Genomic DNA, 17,851 nt, shown 5'->3' with positions numbered 1-17,851 from the left:
GAGGTGATGGGTAGGTATGGTTTTAAGGAGAGGAATGTGGAAGGGCAGATTTGGAGGCGAAGAAGAAGAGGAGGAAAGTAAGGATTGAAATAAGAATAAGATGGTGGAAACTGAAGGAGGAAGAGTGTAGTGTAAGGTTCAGGGAAGAGGTCAGACAGGGGCTTGGTGGTGGTGAAGAGGTGCCGGATGATTGGGCAACTACTGCAGGAGTGATGAGGGAGGCAGCTAGAAAAGTACTTGGTGTGACATCTGGAAATAGAAAGCAAGACAAGGAGACGTGGTGGTGGAATGAGGAAGTGCAGGAGAGCATTAGGGGAAAGAGGTTGGCAAAACAGAAGTGGGATCGACAGAGTGATGAGAAAAGTAGGCAGGAGTACAAGGAGATGCGGCAGCAGGTAAAAAGGGATGTGGCGAAAGCCAAGGAAAAGGCATATGAGGAACTGTATAAGAGGTTGGACACTAAGGAAGGAGAAAAGGATTTATACCGATTGGCCAGGCAGAGGGACCGAGCTAGGAAGGATGTACTGCAAGTTAGAGCAATAAAGGATGGAGAGGGAAATGTGTTGACTAATGAGGAGAGTGTGTTGAGAAGATGGAGGGAGTATTTTGACCAGCTGATGAATGAGGAAAATCAGAAAAAGAGAAGGTTGGAGGATGTGGAGTTGGTGAAGCAGGATGTAGATAGGATTAGTAAGGAGGAAGTGAGAGCAGCGATTAAGAGGATGAAGAATGGAAAGTCGGTTGGACCAGATGACATACCGGTAGAAGCATGGAGATGTTTAGGAGAGATGGCAGTGGAGTTTTTAACCAGATTGTTTAACAGGATTCTGGAAGGGGAGAGGATGCCTGAGGAATGGAGAAGGAGTGTGCTGGTACCGATCTTTAAACATAAGGGAGATGTGCAGACCTGCAGTAACTACAGGGGAATTAAGTTGATCAGTCACACCATGAAGTTATGGGAAAGAGTAGTGGAAGCCAGGCTGAGAGAAGAGGTGACCATCTGTGAGCAGCAGTATGGTTTCATGCCGAGGAAGAGCACCACAGATGCCTTATTTGCTTTGAGGATGTTGATGGAGAAGTATAGAGAAGGACAGAAGGAGCTACATTGTGTTTTTGTGGATTTAGCGAAAGCGTACGACAGGGTGCCGAGAGAGGAGTTGTGGTATTGTATGAGGAAGTCAGGTGTGTCAGAGAAGTATGTGAGGGTGGTGCAGGACATGTATGAGGACAGTGTGATGGCAGTGAAGTGTGCAGTGGGTACGACAGATTGGTTCAGGGTGAAGGTTGGACTGCATCAAGGATCGGCCCTGAGCCCTTTCCTGTTTGCAGTGGTGATGGACAGGTTGACGGACGAGGTCAGACAGGAGTCTCCCTGGACTATGATGTTTGCAGATGATATTGTGATTTGTGGTGAGAGTAGAGAGCAGGTTGAGAAGAGCCTGGAGAGGTGGAGATATGCGCTGGAGAGAAGGGGAATGAAAGTCAGTAGGAGTAAGACAGAGTACATGTGTGTGAATGAGAGGGAGGGCAGTGGAGTGATGCGGTTGCAGGTAGAAGAGGTGGAGAAGGTGGAGGAGTTCAGGTACCTGGGGTCAACAGTGCAAAGTAATGGAGAGTGTGTTAGAGACGTAAAGAAAAGAGTGCAGGCAGGGTGGAGTGGGTGGAGAAGAGTGACAGGAGTGATTTGTGATAGTAGGGTATCTGCAAGAATGAAAGGGAAAGTTTATAGGACTGTGGTGAGACCTGCGATGTTGTATGGATTAGAGACAGTGGCATTGAGTAAAAGACAGGAGGTGGAGCTGGAGGTGGCAGAGCTGAAGATGTTAAGGTTTTCGTTGGGAGTGACGAGGATGGACAAGATTAGAAATGAGTTTATTAGAGGACAGCACATGTAGGATGTTTTGGTGACAAGGTGAGGGAGGCGAGATTGAGATGGTCTGGACATGTGCAGAGAAGGGACATGAATTATATTGGTAGAAAAATGCTGAAGATGGAGCCACCAGGTAGGAGGAAAAGAGGAAGGCCAAGGAGGAGGTTCATGGATGTGGTGAGGGAAGACATGCAGGTAGTTGGTGTGAAAGAGGCAGATGTAGAGGACAGGGTGGTATGGAGACGGATGATCCGCTGTGGCGACCCCTAATGGGAGCAGCCGAAAGAAGAAGAAGAAGAAGAAGAAGAAGAAGATTTTCACAGCTTTACCTTGATCTGGGTAGTGACTGCATATCAAGCTTGGAATAGACCCTGGACAAGACCCTAGTGCACCATGTGCGCACACACATTCATATATTTTACACCTAAAGGTCATTAATCTAAGCCAGTCCACCTACTTCCATCTTTCTAGGAGGCGAGAGGATACAAAAAAAACAACAACAGTGGAAACCCACAGAAACAAAGCAAGAGCATACACAAAAAGTCAACATAGTCAACAGTACATTAACCTCAGGATTGAGGAGTTGTAATGATGGACATTTTATGAAAATTACAAAATAATTGGCACACATCTGGTTATATCAGAGCTCAAAAGAAGCAGATGTTAAATTTACTCAAACCTGTACATTTATCTCCAACCTGTAACCAATAGGGACTCAAAACTGATCTTTAACTCGACATCAACCGCAAAAATAACCATTTCAATTACCTTGTGGGCCACTTTCAAAAGTGGTATTTAAACATTAGTTACAGATAGATAATATGAGATATAAGAGATTCTATATTAGATAGATATTTGTGATGCATCAAAACGCACAATCTTCAATGATCACAGCACATTAACCTGTAAATGTCCATTTAAAAAAATAGGCACTCTGTAAATCTATTATGCAAACATGTTAAGGTTTTTTTTATTCATGCTGTAAAAAAGACCATTGACTGCAATAAAATGCAAGGAATCAAGAATGACATACACAGACATCACTGTGTTTAATCTTAAATAATAAATAAAGCAACAACAATACAACGTACATTTATCATGAATTATATCACATAATCCATTGCACCGTCAGAAAGCTATCATTTATTACTGAGAAGAACTCTATGTGAAGGAAACAATTTAAGCAATATAAATTAAATATAAATTAAATTATGCATTTTTTTTTTTTTTTAAGTAAAAGTAAATTTGCTTCAACAAGACAAAACGAAATCTACAATAAGTAGAGTGTCTGATTTAAAAGCTTATACTGAATACTTTAGATGAGGTATCGGTTTATTGAGCAGCAATGGCAGGATCATAAAGTCTCTGAGGAAATTACTCGTCTACTTCAGTGAAGATATCACAGAGGAAGAACTGCGATACTCTGGATGGGTCATTATCAGGATTCTCATTGGCTGTGGGAGAGCTCCTTTGCGTAGGGGATTTCTTCAGCTAGATTTGACCAAACAAAAAAATAAAGTGATAATATTACTGTGATGATAAAATGTGTTGAACCTCATGCTAACAACACAGAAATGTATATAATCCATATCCATAGGGCTTTCAGATAGTGAACACGTGTCTATCCCTGGTCCTGGACTAATCTCCCTTAGTATTTTCTCTTAGTGTCTCCATTAGAGCAGAGAAAACATTTGAAAGGACATGACAGGAGGTAGCACAGTGCCAATGCTGAAAACCTTTTGTCTACTGCAACTGTAAATTTTTACCTGTGGAGGAGTCACTGATTGAGGTGCACTTTGTGAATCCCTGGCTGGAGAGAATGTTGATGAGGTTGATGGTAAACAGACGCCTGCTTCTGTAGTGCATAACTTTACACGTGGCAGAACAACCCTTGGCCATGTATCTTGAGATATGGGAGATCCACTTGTTATCAAAGAAGCTTCTGCATTTTTTGAGTCTGCTTTCATACTGGATATATTCAAATCCTCTTTTACAGGTGGAATAGCTTCATGGTCAGACTCTTGCTTCTCTCTGGCTGTTTGGGCACTCTGGCATGTTGATGAGGCGAACCGTGATGGCTGTGGCTGATCAGCTGTTGAAGTTTCACCCTCACTTCTAATACGTGCTCTTTTGCTCAGTATTGGTTTCACCTGCAGTTTGGCTTTTGAGAGATCAGAGGAGTCACTAAAGTGTAGAAGGTGAAGAGTAAGTGAATAGGCTTTAACCATTAAGATGTTAGATTGCCTTACCTCTCCGTCTAGCAGGTGATTTCTTTACCTGTGATACAAATGGGATTTCAGCTGATTCCTTGACCATTTCTGATGATTTTTTCACCTATAGTAAAATTGGTAGAATCATTTATTTATTTAATTTTGGGAATGTGTCTTTGTATTCATTATATAATTTTGTTATGCTATTAGAGAAGCTGTTTACTTCTTTATTTTCATCCAAAGTAGGGGCTAAGTGAGAACCCTCAAGTTCTTCCGCATGCTCCGATTTTAAACTTAAATACAAAAGAGCCAGATTAACAATTACATTTTTCTTCTCACCTTCAAAAAAAAAAAAAAAATAAATAAAAAATTAAAATAAATGAAAAATTCATCCACAATAAATATGAATTAAAATCCCTCACAGTGTCTTCTCAGGCAGGAGTTGGTGCACATCTTTGGCTTTTAATCTTGTATGCATTTGAAGAGACTTCTCAGATTCTTTTTCTTCTTGGTTTGCTGCAGTCTGATGCAACTTTCTCTTTACCCATTTGGTTAGGGTTAGCTGACGAGTTTGTGAAATAGTTTGAACTGGGTTTGAATGTCCACATTTTCTAGCTGTCGAAGATTCATTTTTCGTGCCTGTTTTGTCAATGAAACGTTGAGAATTAGTTTGACTTAAAACAATTGCCGCCAATTATGAAGAAATAATGTAAACAAAAAAAAAAAAAAAAACAAATGAAAACCTCTATAAATCTCTACCTTTACTTCTCGTAGGGGATTTCTTTTCTAATTCTGGTTCTTCCAATTTCATTTCCTCAGATAGCAATGGTATGCATGATGCCTCGGAGATATTTGTTACACTCTGTGAGCTCATCACTGTTGACGCATTGTGTCTGTGCAAATCTCCACACTTAGGGGGTTTGTGACTCCAGGCTGCAGTGTCAAGACTAACATACATAAGCAAAAATCAACAAATTGAAATATACAAATAATGGATGGATTCGTTTGTTTGTTTTTTTTTTTTTTTTTACCTTGAGAGATGAACAGTGCATGGCATGATGTGGTGCTTTCTCTGTAACTGTTCTTCAAGTAGCACCATGTTCTTATTCAGAGGTAGATTAGTTAGTTGTGGTGATGCTGCATCTGGAGATGTTTGTGAACTCCGCATTGTCTCTGTCGGGTCGTTCTTACTGCACGCTCTCTTCACCTCCTGCTTGCCTGGTGGCAGAGTTCAGATCGAAATGACACGAATAAAAAAATTAAAAGATTTACATCTGAAATGAATATTTCAGAAAATATTTATTCCAAGCAATATTTTCATACCACTCTTTTTGACAGGTGAGTTATTGTCCATCAATGGCGACTGTGGTGAGTCTTCAATTAATGTCTGGGACACATTTTCAATTTTGAGTTCCTGCTCAGAATATTTATATTACATCAATAAATACAGATACCAATACAAAGATTTAAAAGGTAGGAATCATTAAAAATAAATAAATAAATAAATAAAACACCAACCTTTTGAAAGTGCTCACCAGCTCTTGGAAGACTGTTTTCTAGAGACCAGTCACTTTCTGCCTCAGTTTTCTCACTGTCCACAGTCGAAGAACTAAGGAACAAAAGTAATTAGGGATATAGAAGTTATTGCAAAAATGTTCTTTTAACCAGTTTGATAATACTTGATATTTGCGTTTTTTTTTTTTACCCTGACGCCTTCATCAGACTATAACTCCTGTCCTCACAGCATGGCTGCACTATTGCTCCTTCGTTGGGCATCGCCATTGATAATTCTTTGTCCTCTGCAGATGACTTCATATCTTTAATTATAGTATGTCCTGTTATATTTCCTCTGCTTTCCTCTTCAAGCTTAGGATTCCTGCATAGCTGAAGAGCACTAGAGATGTGTTTTGACTCGAGATCCAAGTCACCCTGAGACATTTTTGGAGATTCCTTGGCAGTGGATTTGGGCTTTAGTTCTTTACCTTTAGGAAGAAGGTAATAACAACGATAAATCATCAGTGGACTGGTTAGATTTAAGACAAATAAAAGACAATATTTGCCTACCTTTACTAACAGAGGTCATGTTTCCTTCGATAGAGGATATACTCTCGACTGACTTTTCATCAGTGGTATTTGAAATACTTGCCAGGTTTCCCTGCTGTAAAATTTTTTTGCTTTAATTTGCAATAAAACCGATAACCGGAACAGAATATAATTATACAAATCCTTTATATAAAAAAAAATAAAAATAAAATAAAAAAAGTATATGCACTTTCTTTACATGAGATGATGGCAAGACGATCTGTGAAGTAGTTTGCGGACTCGACTCCTTTACATGTGCAGTTTTTGAGGACTCGACTTTAGCATGTGCCCTTTTAACCAGTTTAGGCTGTGGCTTGACTTGTGAAATCAGAAATAATCAAATGGTGATCACAAAAAAATTATAAGAATAATCAAAACAATATTCCATCTGTAATTAACATTAATCAGTGACAGTAAAATAATGAAATAGACATGCATTTACTTTGTCTCTCCCTCCTTCTAACAGGTGCTTTTTTCTTCTCTGACAAAAGTGGTACGTCTTTTGACTTCTCTGTAGAATCCAGACATAATGGGTTGGACACAGCTGACGAATCTCCTACCTTTTGGAAAAGTAAAATGTGATTTAACTGCAGAGACATCACCCTGAATTGCTTTAAAATGAGACAGTTTGTCCAATTTCCAGGTAACAAAAGAAACCTTTGCTAGCTCTTCACATGGAGTGTCTTGTCTTTCTGGAAGACTAACTGTAGAGTCTTCTTTGCTGTGAAGCTTGCTTTTTACAGCCTTCTCTGAGACAGGAACGACGAGATCACCCGGCACCATATGAGAAACCGTCTCACACTGCTGTGTGTCTATGGGGTCTTGAGGTAATGTTTCAGTGCTACATAACAATAGGAAAGTTAGAGAAAATTGTAATGATAATCTAAAACTTAGACAGTCATTCTGAACTGAAGCTATCTAGCCTCTTACCATTCTGATCCGAAATGCAGATTTGCAGAAGTGCCTTCATCCTTTGTTTGTGGTGAAAGTATTTCGGGAGACGTGTGTGCTGAGATTTGCTCCTTGCTATTCTCTGCCAGATCCTTAGTAATGACACCCAAATCATTCTGCAAATACACTTTCTTAGTCCCACTTCCTTCCATGGGAATTGAATCTATTCTGCAAGGTGAAAAAAATTCACTTAGTACACACAAAAAATTACACATAATAAATACTGTATATACAATGTACATTCAAGTCTGATTAGACTAACCTAAACGACTCTGATGTAGATAAAGTATGTGTCTGGTCAGAAAATTCCAAAGAAGCCTGCTTTTCAACTGTGGGAAGGTCTAGGGCCATCACACAATCATTACTGGATGAAGGCAGGTAGGTCTGCTTAACAGGAATCTCATATAGGGTCAAGATAAAGGTGGGTTCCTCGCCATTGTGACCATCTACGTAAACACAGTGGCAGTTAAAGAGAAGAAGAAAAGGTTCCTACTTCACTGAGATCAGTTAACATTTTGTAAAAAAAAAAAAGAAAAAAAAGCTCACCTTCAGTTAGTTGGAGAATTTCTGCTGGGGCACAGACATCCTGTCAAAATATATAACAGGGAATCGGTTTGCATGATATCGAGTGAACAAACGCATTTGATCTAAACAGGACACCGCAGGGTCCTACCTCAGATGGAACGATCATCTGCCCAATGCCAGTATCTTCTCTAGTCTGTGAAGGTGAAGGGAAAGGCAATGATGTACAAGGTGGTATTCTGTAAAGAAAGGAAAAAGGGCTTGTTGAAAATCTCTTGGGTTCAAAGTTCAGTCGTGTTTTATTTGTCATAGATGGGTTTGCACGGTGTATGGGGTACATACTTTCCAACATATCCAACAAATTTGCTACTACTACAATCTGAAGCCACCTGAGGCTCATCAGTGCTGGCTGGATTCTGAGTTACTGCAGCAACGCTCTGCAGATCTGGTACTGCTGTAGATGAATCACTGAGATCTGGCAGTATGAGAAGAAGGATACACATTTAACATATTGCACAGACTTCAGTCAAAACATTTCTTTTTTCTCCTCCCATGGCCACTTTGCAAACAAGAAAACTGAGAAACAATCTCCAGGGCTCTGTGCCATTCTCATTGGCCAACAGCTGGTTCTTTAATTTCTCAATACATCTGCTTATTCCAGACAGCACAGGAATGCAGTTATTTTAGACAAAGCAAGTGGTTACTTTGATGAGGTTTGCACATGTGGTCAAAGAAACAAATAAAACCGCTCAGTCAGCTTGTATTTGATAAACACAGGGCAAAAAAATAGAACTCGGACAATAGAACAAGACAAGGAAACTGATCTGAAGGAACCTAGAACTGATTCAGATTCCATTTGATCCATTGCATGTGACTGAAATGTCTCCACATCTTTGTTGAGCTTCTGCATACTGATGTCTTCAAATGCATCATGTTGGTCTGTAGCAGGACTATGAGGCAGCCTCTCAGTGGAGACAGCTACAACATTTAAAAATAAAAAAATAAAAAAAAAACAATCAAAAATTATAACTCGCAATAAAACATTTAAGTCAGTGTGCATTGTTTTTAACACCGATCTTACAAGGCTGGCTGCTCTTTGGTTCAAAAGTACTGTGAGTCTTGAGGTTTCGTCTTTGGCTTAGGAGAGCTGGGCCTCTAGATTTCTGACTCAGGTTAGGTTTAGGCTTCAGAATTCTGCTCCTCCTTGTTGGTTTGATGCAAAGCTCAGAAGAACCAGAGGCACTACTAATCAAACAAAGTATAGTGTCATGAAAAGACATAACATTTTCCCTACGTTTATTTTTACATTATTAGATTGTTATTACAAACCTGGCTTGAACAGACACGTTTTCCTGGAAGTCTTCCTTGAGCTCTGGTGCAAGTGCACAACCTTGCATTCTCACTTTTACTTCTGGACTTGCAATCAGAGATTCCTGTGTACCCTTTATATTTTCTGATAAGTCATGCAACGTATCCAAAGTTTGTCCCTCCAGAGATGTTTGCAATTCCTCCTCCGGTTCTTGAGTTGCCTGTAGAGACCTCTGTGATCCCAGTTCACTTTCTATTGGGGTCGCCTTTGAATAGGGCGTGATTTCAGAGGAAGTTGGTGCAGACTCTTTAGGTAAGATTGGAGGCATATATTTCTCAGATTGCTCCATGACATTTAAAATCACCAATGAAGTGCCATGTGTAGTAGTTTCACTGGTGGTTGTTTCTTGGGCCATGGGTGTATCTGGATTCATGCAGAAAGTATCCACGTTATCAACAACCAGTGGTGGAGAACCTTCAAATGCTGTTGTCCCATCTGTGAAAATCAATTATTTTTTTAATTCAATGTCTAAAACCCATATTCTGTCCAAGTCTACATCATGCTAATCATCTTACCCTTACCAGCCATCGGTTGGAAATGAGGTTTAGTCTCCTCCATTGAGCATGAGGTTGTTACTTTGCTTGGACCTACTTCTGGCTGACTGCACACTAAATAGACATTTTGAAACTTACAAAAAGAAACTTAACGATATGGGTAACCAAACTGTAAACACAAAATCACATCCCTTAACAATCTTACCCTCTGGTTTTAAGCAGGAAGGAATGTCTCTGATGTTTGAGATATCAGGTTGTGCCTTCAACACAAACATAAGCAATGAGAAAGGCTACAATAAGTAACCCTTCATGTCAGTACTGCTTTGAGGCTTCTCTTACCAGTGCAGACTCCGTTAGCTCCAGATCCTCATATGTTCTTTCTTCACAAGAAGCTCTCTCGTTTGTATTTTCTTCAAACACACAATCCTCAACCTCAGCTTCTTCATTATCCATCAAGAGCTTGCTGCACTGAAGTGGAAAAGAGAGCTCGGTGTTTAATGATAGATCCAGAGGACTCACAGATGGATCCTCATCATCACTGTGGTCGGGAGCATGGAAGACCATATCCACCTCTTCACGAGATAACACTACCATTGGCCTTCTTTGGAACATCTGACCTGGGATAGGATTTTTTATTTTTATTTTTAGGAACTTGACATGAATAACCAAAAAAGATATGCATGTTGTTTTCGTTTTAGACTTACTATCTAAATCAGGCAGGCATGATAAATCTATCAGGTTCTGAAAAGAATTGAGAAAAGATTCAGTCAATTTTACACTAAGACCGTTTATGGTACTTGTGCCAAGAATTCTGAAATGTGCACCTCATTCATAGAGTTGTCTTCTTCCGGATTTTCCGATTCCTGGATGATTTGCTCTAATAGACCCATTGTGCTCACAGGTTCAGCCACATCCTGATCTATCATTTTTTCTCTACTTCCCAACTTCCCACTAGTGGACAGATCGCGCTTCACCCTTCCTGCTCTTTGCTTTCTTGCCTGCTGAGTAGAACACTCAATGCTAGATGAAGAAGCATTAGAGCTCATTGAGGGCTCCAAGTCCTGATTTTTGCACTGGACTTTTGAAGGGCTGAGAGAATTTAGCTGCCTGTAATAAACAAACAGGAAAGAGAAAGTAATTAATAAAATAATTGAAATGATAAGGTGAACACCTCGGAGTGATGTACCTTGGGGGGGTCTTTTCCAGCACAACAGCTGCTTGCATCTGAAGTCTTTCATCCTGGACAGGACTGCCTGCTGCCTACATCATCAAAAAAAAAAGGGTAGAAGCCAGAATTGGCAGTGACATTGCTAAAAAATCACCCAAGTTTTGTACACAAGACATCAATGGGGAGTAAATTCACACCGTCAAAATGGATTCATGGTTATTCTCATATTGACTTTCTGTTTTAATGTCAGCAGCAGCTTCTGGTTTGTTGCATTTCTTCTTTCGTGTTGCAGCCAAATTAGGCAAAAGCTTCTTACTTCGCCTGGTAGTTTTTGGTGGAACTTCAGCTGTGTCTGGAGCATTACTTCTAGCCAAATGGAAAATACAAATAAAGTGAGGGATTTGTATGAATTGGAACATCTACAGGCATGAATTTTATCATTCAGAACAGAAATGTGTTACTCTTTAGCCTCCTGGAAATCTAACGATGATTCTCCTTCTGCAGTTCCCTCCTCTTGTACTGTACCTAAAAAAAAAAGAAAAAACAGTAAACTGAAAAATCTTGCACAGCATTAAGTAGAGCTTTAAAAGGTCTCTGAGTAAAGAATAAAAAGCTTACTTTTCTGTGCCTTCTTTCTCTTTCTGTTTTTCCCCTTGCCTGCCTCATCTCCATTCAAATCACTGTTTTTAGCTTGTTTTCTCTTCTTTTTAATAGCAGAGCCATTCTCATCCACGATGCTGCCCTCCTCGTGTTCACCGACAGACTCTTCATGGTCACTGACCACTGTCAATTTAATGATGAACAGACAAAGTTAAAAACCTAAACACTGAATACTCACCAAACCGAACAAGCAAGACAATTATGTTGAATAAAGTCTGATCATAACGACAACCTTTGCGCGATTTCTTGCGTTGCTTGGCCTTTTTTACTTTAGCAGGCTTTTCAGTTTGTTTCTCCTCACTGCTTTTTGAGCTTTTACGCCTTCTTTTCGAAGCTGAAGTGCTTCTTGCAAGTTCATCCTCCTTATCTAGGTTCATAGTGTCACCTTCAACACTAAGGCTGCTTAGACCTTCAGTATCCTCCTTGGAATGCACCTCTAAAATTAAACAAAAATTAAAAACAAAATTAAACTAAACTGCCCCAAATACAATTACTTCCTGTTTCAATAAGAGGTGCCAATAATAATGCACATTGTTACCTGACTTTGACACTTTTATATACATACCACTTGTGTTCTTGCTACATTTCCTTTGCCTTTTCCTTTTGACTTGTTTCTCCACGGAATTGCTTTGGTCTTTATCCTTGTAGACGTCTCTTGTTCGTTTGCATCTCTTTTTAGCAGGGACAGAGGGATTCTCTTCATTTACATTAGACACATCTTCATTTTCTTTTTCCACAAGGAGGTCTGCATCATCCGCCAAGTCTCCATAATCATCCACACTGAAGACATCATCGTCGCCAGCATTGTCATCACTAATACAAATTCCATGAGATGTTTTTCCTATCAAAATAAACAAAAAACTTGACTTACTGTAGCATTGAAGAAACTTGACTGGATTAAGAAGCTAATTGGCGCTGCTGCTTAACAGATGCTGCAGAGATTGATATTGTTTTGTACTGCTCTTTAGTACACCGACCATCCATAACTTTTTGGCCACTGATCAAGCATACCAATATGACCACCTGCCTGATATTGTGATGGTCCCGTTTTGCTGTCAAAACAGTCCTGACCCATTGAGCATCAACAGCATTAACTACTTCAGCAATTAGAGCTACAGGATCAGACCACATGGGCCAGCCTTTGCTCCACACCTGCATTAGTGAGCCTTGGTCGCCCATGACCCTGTCACTGGTTCACCACTGTTCCTTCCTTGGAGCACTTTTGATAGATACCGAGTGCTGCAGACCAGGAACATCCCACAAGAGCTGCAGTTTTTGGAGATTCTCTGCCCCAGTCATCTAGAAATCACTACTTGGCCCTCATCAAACTCACTCAAATCCTTACGCTCACCCATTATTCCTGCTTCTAACACATCAACTTTGTGGACAAAATGTTCACTTGCTGCCTAATATACCCAACCCACTAATAGGTGCCCTGATTATCTCTTAATCAGTGTTATTTACTCAATGGTCATAATAATATAATGTCATGCCTGGTCAGTGTACAGTATATATAATGGTACCTTTTGATTTCCTCTGTTTCTTGGTTTTTGGCAGAATCAATTTGACAGATTTTCTTTTGTCTTTATCTTTTGCCAAAATCTTCTCTAGCAAATAGCTGAAGAACTCCTTGTCATAGGGTCGCTTGTTTCCTTGGAAGGGTTAAATATAGGACACACAGACAACAAATTCATTATAAAGTAACTGCACTAATCAAGGCTTATATTTGTGAGGCTGAGAAAGAAGGAACTCACTCAAAGCTTTGTCTACTCTCCATGGGTTGAGTCTCTCCTCCTTCTTAAATTTGTTCTATAAACAACGTCAAATAATAGTACACAGAAAGTCACAAAACATTATTTGAGGATATTTATACGAATGACACCGTGAAAAATGAAAAAAAAAAATGCCTTAATTGCTATGCGGCTGCGATGGTTTAACAGCTGGCCAACCAAAGTGAAATCCGTCCCCACCATGCTAATGGCCAAGAAGAACAAGTCTGTCTCTGAAACACACACAGAAAAGAACATTTTAGAAGTGCAACTAGAAATGTGAAAGCTGGAACTGTGAAACCTAAACAAAATATTTTATATGCATTATAAAGAGGTAAAGAAAAAAAAAGAAAAAAAGAAAAGTATATCGGCTGCGTCACCTCTGACTGACCAGCTCTTCACATGGTTTGTTGTTCTGAAACTGGTGTAAGTTGTAGTAGAGCCGCGCTCAAACAGGGCCATCGAGCCCTCCAGCACCTTGGTATTCGAGGTCCTTTGTACTCGCACGCTCAAACTAGAACACAAAATCAGTTGATATTCGATATGATCCTAAAGGCAGTGTATTAAATCCAAAAACATTTGTAACAACAGCTGAAGTAACGGTACCTTTCTTCATCCAGAATGATTGATCCGTCCTCCGCCACTCTGACCTTCGGCACCAGCATTTCTTCATTGTCGGACTCCTCTTCATCTTCATCATCCCGTTCTGCTGTTTTTATTTGCTGCCTAAATCATTTTTCAAATGTACTACTTTAGTAATGTAATTACAAAACTGCAAACAATAGCTCTCGGTTTAATATTAGCCTTTATACACTAGTAATAACATCTGCAGGTAACACATTTGAGGTGTAATGGAATAGAGGTAGTTCCCCGACTTACGATGGAGATGCATTACAACGACACCATTGTAAATTGAAAAGATCATAAATTGAGACATGGCCTAGCCTACCCAGGAGTCTTAAAGAATAGTGATCAGTATGAAGTAGTATACAGTAATGTGTTAATAATGTACATAATTTAGCAAAACAGAGCAATTTACACTACCGTAAGGTATAAACTTTACAGTATATATGTATGTGGCAACGGGCGCGTCCACACTCTCTGTTTCAGTGTCCAGCTGAAATTGGGCTTTGAAACACCAAAAACACAGAAAAACAAACACTGTAACTCTGAGACAACTGAACTCTGTGGACCACTGGCGAGAGTGAGGCATCTCACAAGGTGGGAGGTGCGCACATCCTGGCAGCACCCCAACGTATTGAACAAAAATAAATAATTGTAAAAAATTTTTGTATCGCAATCAGCAGCCTAAGATTGGAAAAATCGTAAGGCGAACCATTGCAACATAGGGACTTCTTGTATCAGTCTTTCACTAGACTGTAATGAGGACTTTTCTTAGCGGTGTCCATTTACTGAAATGTTTTATGGCAGTAGAGAGGAAACCTGACTCAGAATGAGCATAAAGACATGAGTGGGGGGTTGGGTAGGGTCCTGAAAGCTGTCAAACTAAAGCTTGAGATCAAACCAGGACTGCTTCATCACTGACGTGGCCACAGATAGCAGGGAAATATCTAACATAAGGGTATACTGGTATAAAAAAAGAAAAAAATAAGGAAGACTTTTAAGCAGCATTCCGATTAAGATGCTTTGATAGAGACGCAAAATATAAATAAAAGTACAATGTGATACTGATGGCTAACCAACTTTACAAAAATACAAACAAAATAACTGACTACCCATAAAAAAATTTTAAACAGAAGATTTCCTGTAGAATATGCCTTGTTGTGATGTTCATTACCTGGGCGAAGGTGGAATAATGGTCTCTGCTTGGTTCTCCTCACGCTCTTCGGAAGACCTTTTAGATTGTGTAAAATGAATTCATTAGGTGCAGAATATCTTGGATAGTTCTAGATTTTTCTAGAAAAGAACAAAAAACTAGAAGATGCCTACCTCATGGGACTGGTATTGGGTAAGAAGTAGATGAGGTCCCTCATGGTCATTTTACTGCGGTCCAACGCTGTATACTCTTTATGACCAACCCATCTTTTTTTCATCTATTGGATAAAAAGGAAAATTAACTTGTTAACTATTACTCATTATGACTAATTGTAAAGTCATTCGTTCATTCATATATATAAAAAAATCTATTTAATTTACCTGAAGATCCTTTCTCCGTTCAATCTTCATCAGTTCCTTCAGTTTAAGAGCCCTTAAAATCCTGTCTTTGTCTGATGATTTCTCAGTCATCTCAGAAGAACCTGTCTTATCAAACTGGGAAGGTGTATTGCAAGTTAAAGACAGATCAGAGGAAGATAGACAACCAGGAGGTTCCGGTTCTTGTGATGGTTTTAGAGGAACTTGACCAGGCTGTGGAGATGGTGGAGAATCCTCCATTGAATTTTTCCCATGAACTGTAGACTTTTGAAGACCAGAGGTAGAAGGAGCACACAGAGATGACGTGTTGGTCATTTCCAAACATTTTGCAGGCAGATTTGTAGTAGATGTGGACCTTCTAGGTGACCCTGACTTAATCTGAACATGTTCCTCATTTGGAATGGGTGCTGGGGCCAAAATAGGCATCCTGGCTTGACATTTTGTTTGCGTTCGAGGTGTGGAAGTATGTTTCGGTCCGAGTTTTGGAGTCGCTAATATCCTCATTCTTCTACTTGGAGCAGATGAAGTGGCAGCTCCACTAGAGGGTGCTCCATCGTTTCTACATTAAAGAGTGAGAAAGTTCTCCATACTGTATACCATCCAGTGAGTCAGCACGCATTCCTCTATATGTTCGATTATAAACTTAATGTCAAACCATATTTAAGGATTCAAGGATTAGTAGCTTAAAATCTGAAAAATTATACATTAAACAGTCTCTGCAAGACAGGACATACTTACAGATTCAACCCTGAAGGTGTTCCGGGAACATCTACAATAGCCAAATTCTCAGAAGTATTGTTAAGTGCTACAGTTTGCTGATGAAATGGCGCTGGTCTGACCACTTCTACAGCTTCGTCGACTGGCAAGGGGTCACCTGCTCCTCTCTCCGCCTCGCAGACCTGCTCGCCAATCGTACCAGTCCGATTTCCAGACCTGACGTTGGGTTTAACGCTAATTCTCGATCTTCTCATCATTCTTAAATAACAGATAAACAGAGAGGAGAGAGAATTTACAAGTAAAGTACAATTCCAGCACAAACATCACACCACAGAAATACACAACAGACCTAATCACAGAGGACCAATTACATATAAGGTGCCCATGACTAATCCCAAGGGCCTTCACCTAATAAATTAATATATGGAGAAAAAAATATATCTATAGATAAGTTCTTTATGTAAGAATTTCAATTTAATATTATTAATATAGGACTAAAGTAGTAGTGAAAATATATATCAAGTAACAAATAACGCAACAAATAACTGTTATTTGCTGCTTTATTCAAATTTATCCAAACTGTGGTTCAACTGGGCTTGGCTGTGCTGAGACAGCACGCGCACACGCGCGCACACACACACACACACACACACACACACACACACACACACACACACACACACACACACACACACACACGCACGCACGCTTTACAACCTCCAAACCTTACCACAACACGTGGGAAGTGTCAGTTAACTGACAAACAGAGGACATTATGACTCACTTTAGCAGCAAGCCGCTTTTGAAGCGCTGAAGAGCTCAAACACAACTCAATATATCTGTGTCTCTGTGTCTCCCTGTGTTTCAGTGTCTCTGTCCCTCTCTCTCAGCACCACACTGGCCGGTTCAGGCTACTCTCTCACGCTGCTGCACTCAGCTGTAGCGTTGTTTCAGGAGATTATGGGAATTGTAGTTTATCTTGATCCAGTTTACATTCCGTAAGGCTGAACAAACCCTTCATTTCCCGTAAACCATTGCGACGAGTTCACCTAAATCAACGGTGATTGATTGGGAGCACGTGTTAAGCTGAGCTCTGACGTGACCATTGAATCGTGTTGGTGTTGGACCTGATCAGTAACTAAAAATAATTAATATTATACCAAATGTTCAGAATGGTGTAGGATAAACATTTATTTCCTAATGTTCTATAATATATTTTTATTATTTATTTATGCACTTAATTGTATTTATTTTGATAATTCATTTTAATTAAAAATTCTATTTTATTAGACATTATATGCATCTATCTATCTATCTATCTATCTATCTATCTATCTATCTATCTATCTATCTATCTATCTATCTATCTATCTATCTATCTATCTATCTATCATCATATTAATTTATGCACTTAATTTTATTTATTTTAAATTAATTCTAATCAATTCCATTTGATTAGACATTGCACATCTATCTATCTATCTATCTATCTATCTATCTATCTATCTATCTATCTATCTATCTATCTATCTATCTATCTATCTATCTATCTATCTATCTATCTATCTATCTATTTTTAATATTTATTCATGCACTTAATTTAATTTAATTCATTTTAATTAATAATTCTATTTTATTAGACATTATATGCATCTATCTATCTAGCTAGCATTAATTTATGCACTTAATTTTATTTATTTTTAATTAATTCAAAACATTTATTTAATTTTTATTAGACATCTATCTATCTATCTATCTATCTATCTATCTATCTATCTATCTATCTATCTATCTATCTATCTATCTATCGATCGATCTATCGATCTATCTATTTTTTTATTAATATAATCATGCACTTCATTTTATTTTATTAGACATTACGTTC

At 39.1% G+C, this 17,851-nt stretch overlaps 1 protein-coding gene across 4 annotated transcripts; it reads right to left on the bottom strand.

Annotated features, from left to right (window-relative positions):
• Positions 1-3,086: 3,086 nt before the first annotated feature.
• bdp1 (BDP1 general transcription factor IIIB subunit) lies at positions 3,087-16,901 on the bottom strand. 4 transcript variants are annotated; one of them, XM_083526669.1, is made up of 43 exons: positions 16,751-16,901; positions 15,988-16,224; positions 15,253-15,808; positions 15,046-15,149; positions 14,894-14,950; positions 13,702-13,821; positions 13,476-13,609; positions 13,234-13,328; positions 13,081-13,135; positions 12,850-12,978; positions 11,892-12,167; positions 11,559-11,762; positions 11,285-11,449; positions 11,128-11,191; positions 10,864-11,032; positions 10,685-10,758; positions 10,323-10,605; positions 10,203-10,239; positions 9,838-10,115; positions 9,704-9,758; positions 9,520-9,612; positions 8,965-9,439; positions 8,717-8,880; positions 8,470-8,613; positions 7,978-8,110; positions 7,787-7,874; positions 7,660-7,699; positions 7,376-7,559; positions 7,093-7,281; positions 6,820-7,003; positions 6,605-6,722; positions 6,362-6,480; positions 6,145-6,238; positions 5,786-6,062; positions 5,599-5,689; positions 5,404-5,494; positions 5,112-5,298; positions 4,840-5,027; positions 4,503-4,719; positions 4,304-4,373; positions 4,120-4,204; positions 3,637-4,031; positions 3,087-3,361 (listed from the first exon to the last, which is right to left on the bottom strand). In XM_083526669.1, exons 2-43 carry the CDS (start codon positions 16,221-16,223, stop codon positions 3,245-3,247), a joined length of 6,834 nt encoding a protein of 2,277 aa, XP_083382795.1. In that variant the 5' UTR covers position 16,224; positions 16,751-16,901; the 3' UTR covers positions 3,087-3,244. The 4 variants fall into 4 exon arrangements, with proteins under 4 accessions (XP_083382795.1, XP_083382798.1, XP_083382797.1 ...); XM_083526672.1 differs by having other exon boundaries at positions 5,404-5,467; XM_083526671.1 differs by having other exon boundaries at positions 8,717-8,877.
• Between the last annotated feature and the right edge of the window lie 950 nt (positions 16,902-17,851).

Source organism: Silurus aristotelis (genome assembly GCF_946808225.1).
Source record: "Silurus aristotelis genome assembly, chromosome: 23".
NCBI lineage: Eukaryota > Metazoa > Chordata > Actinopteri > Siluriformes > Siluridae > Silurus > Silurus aristotelis.
This window is presented reverse-complemented; position numbering and strand designations above follow the sequence as displayed.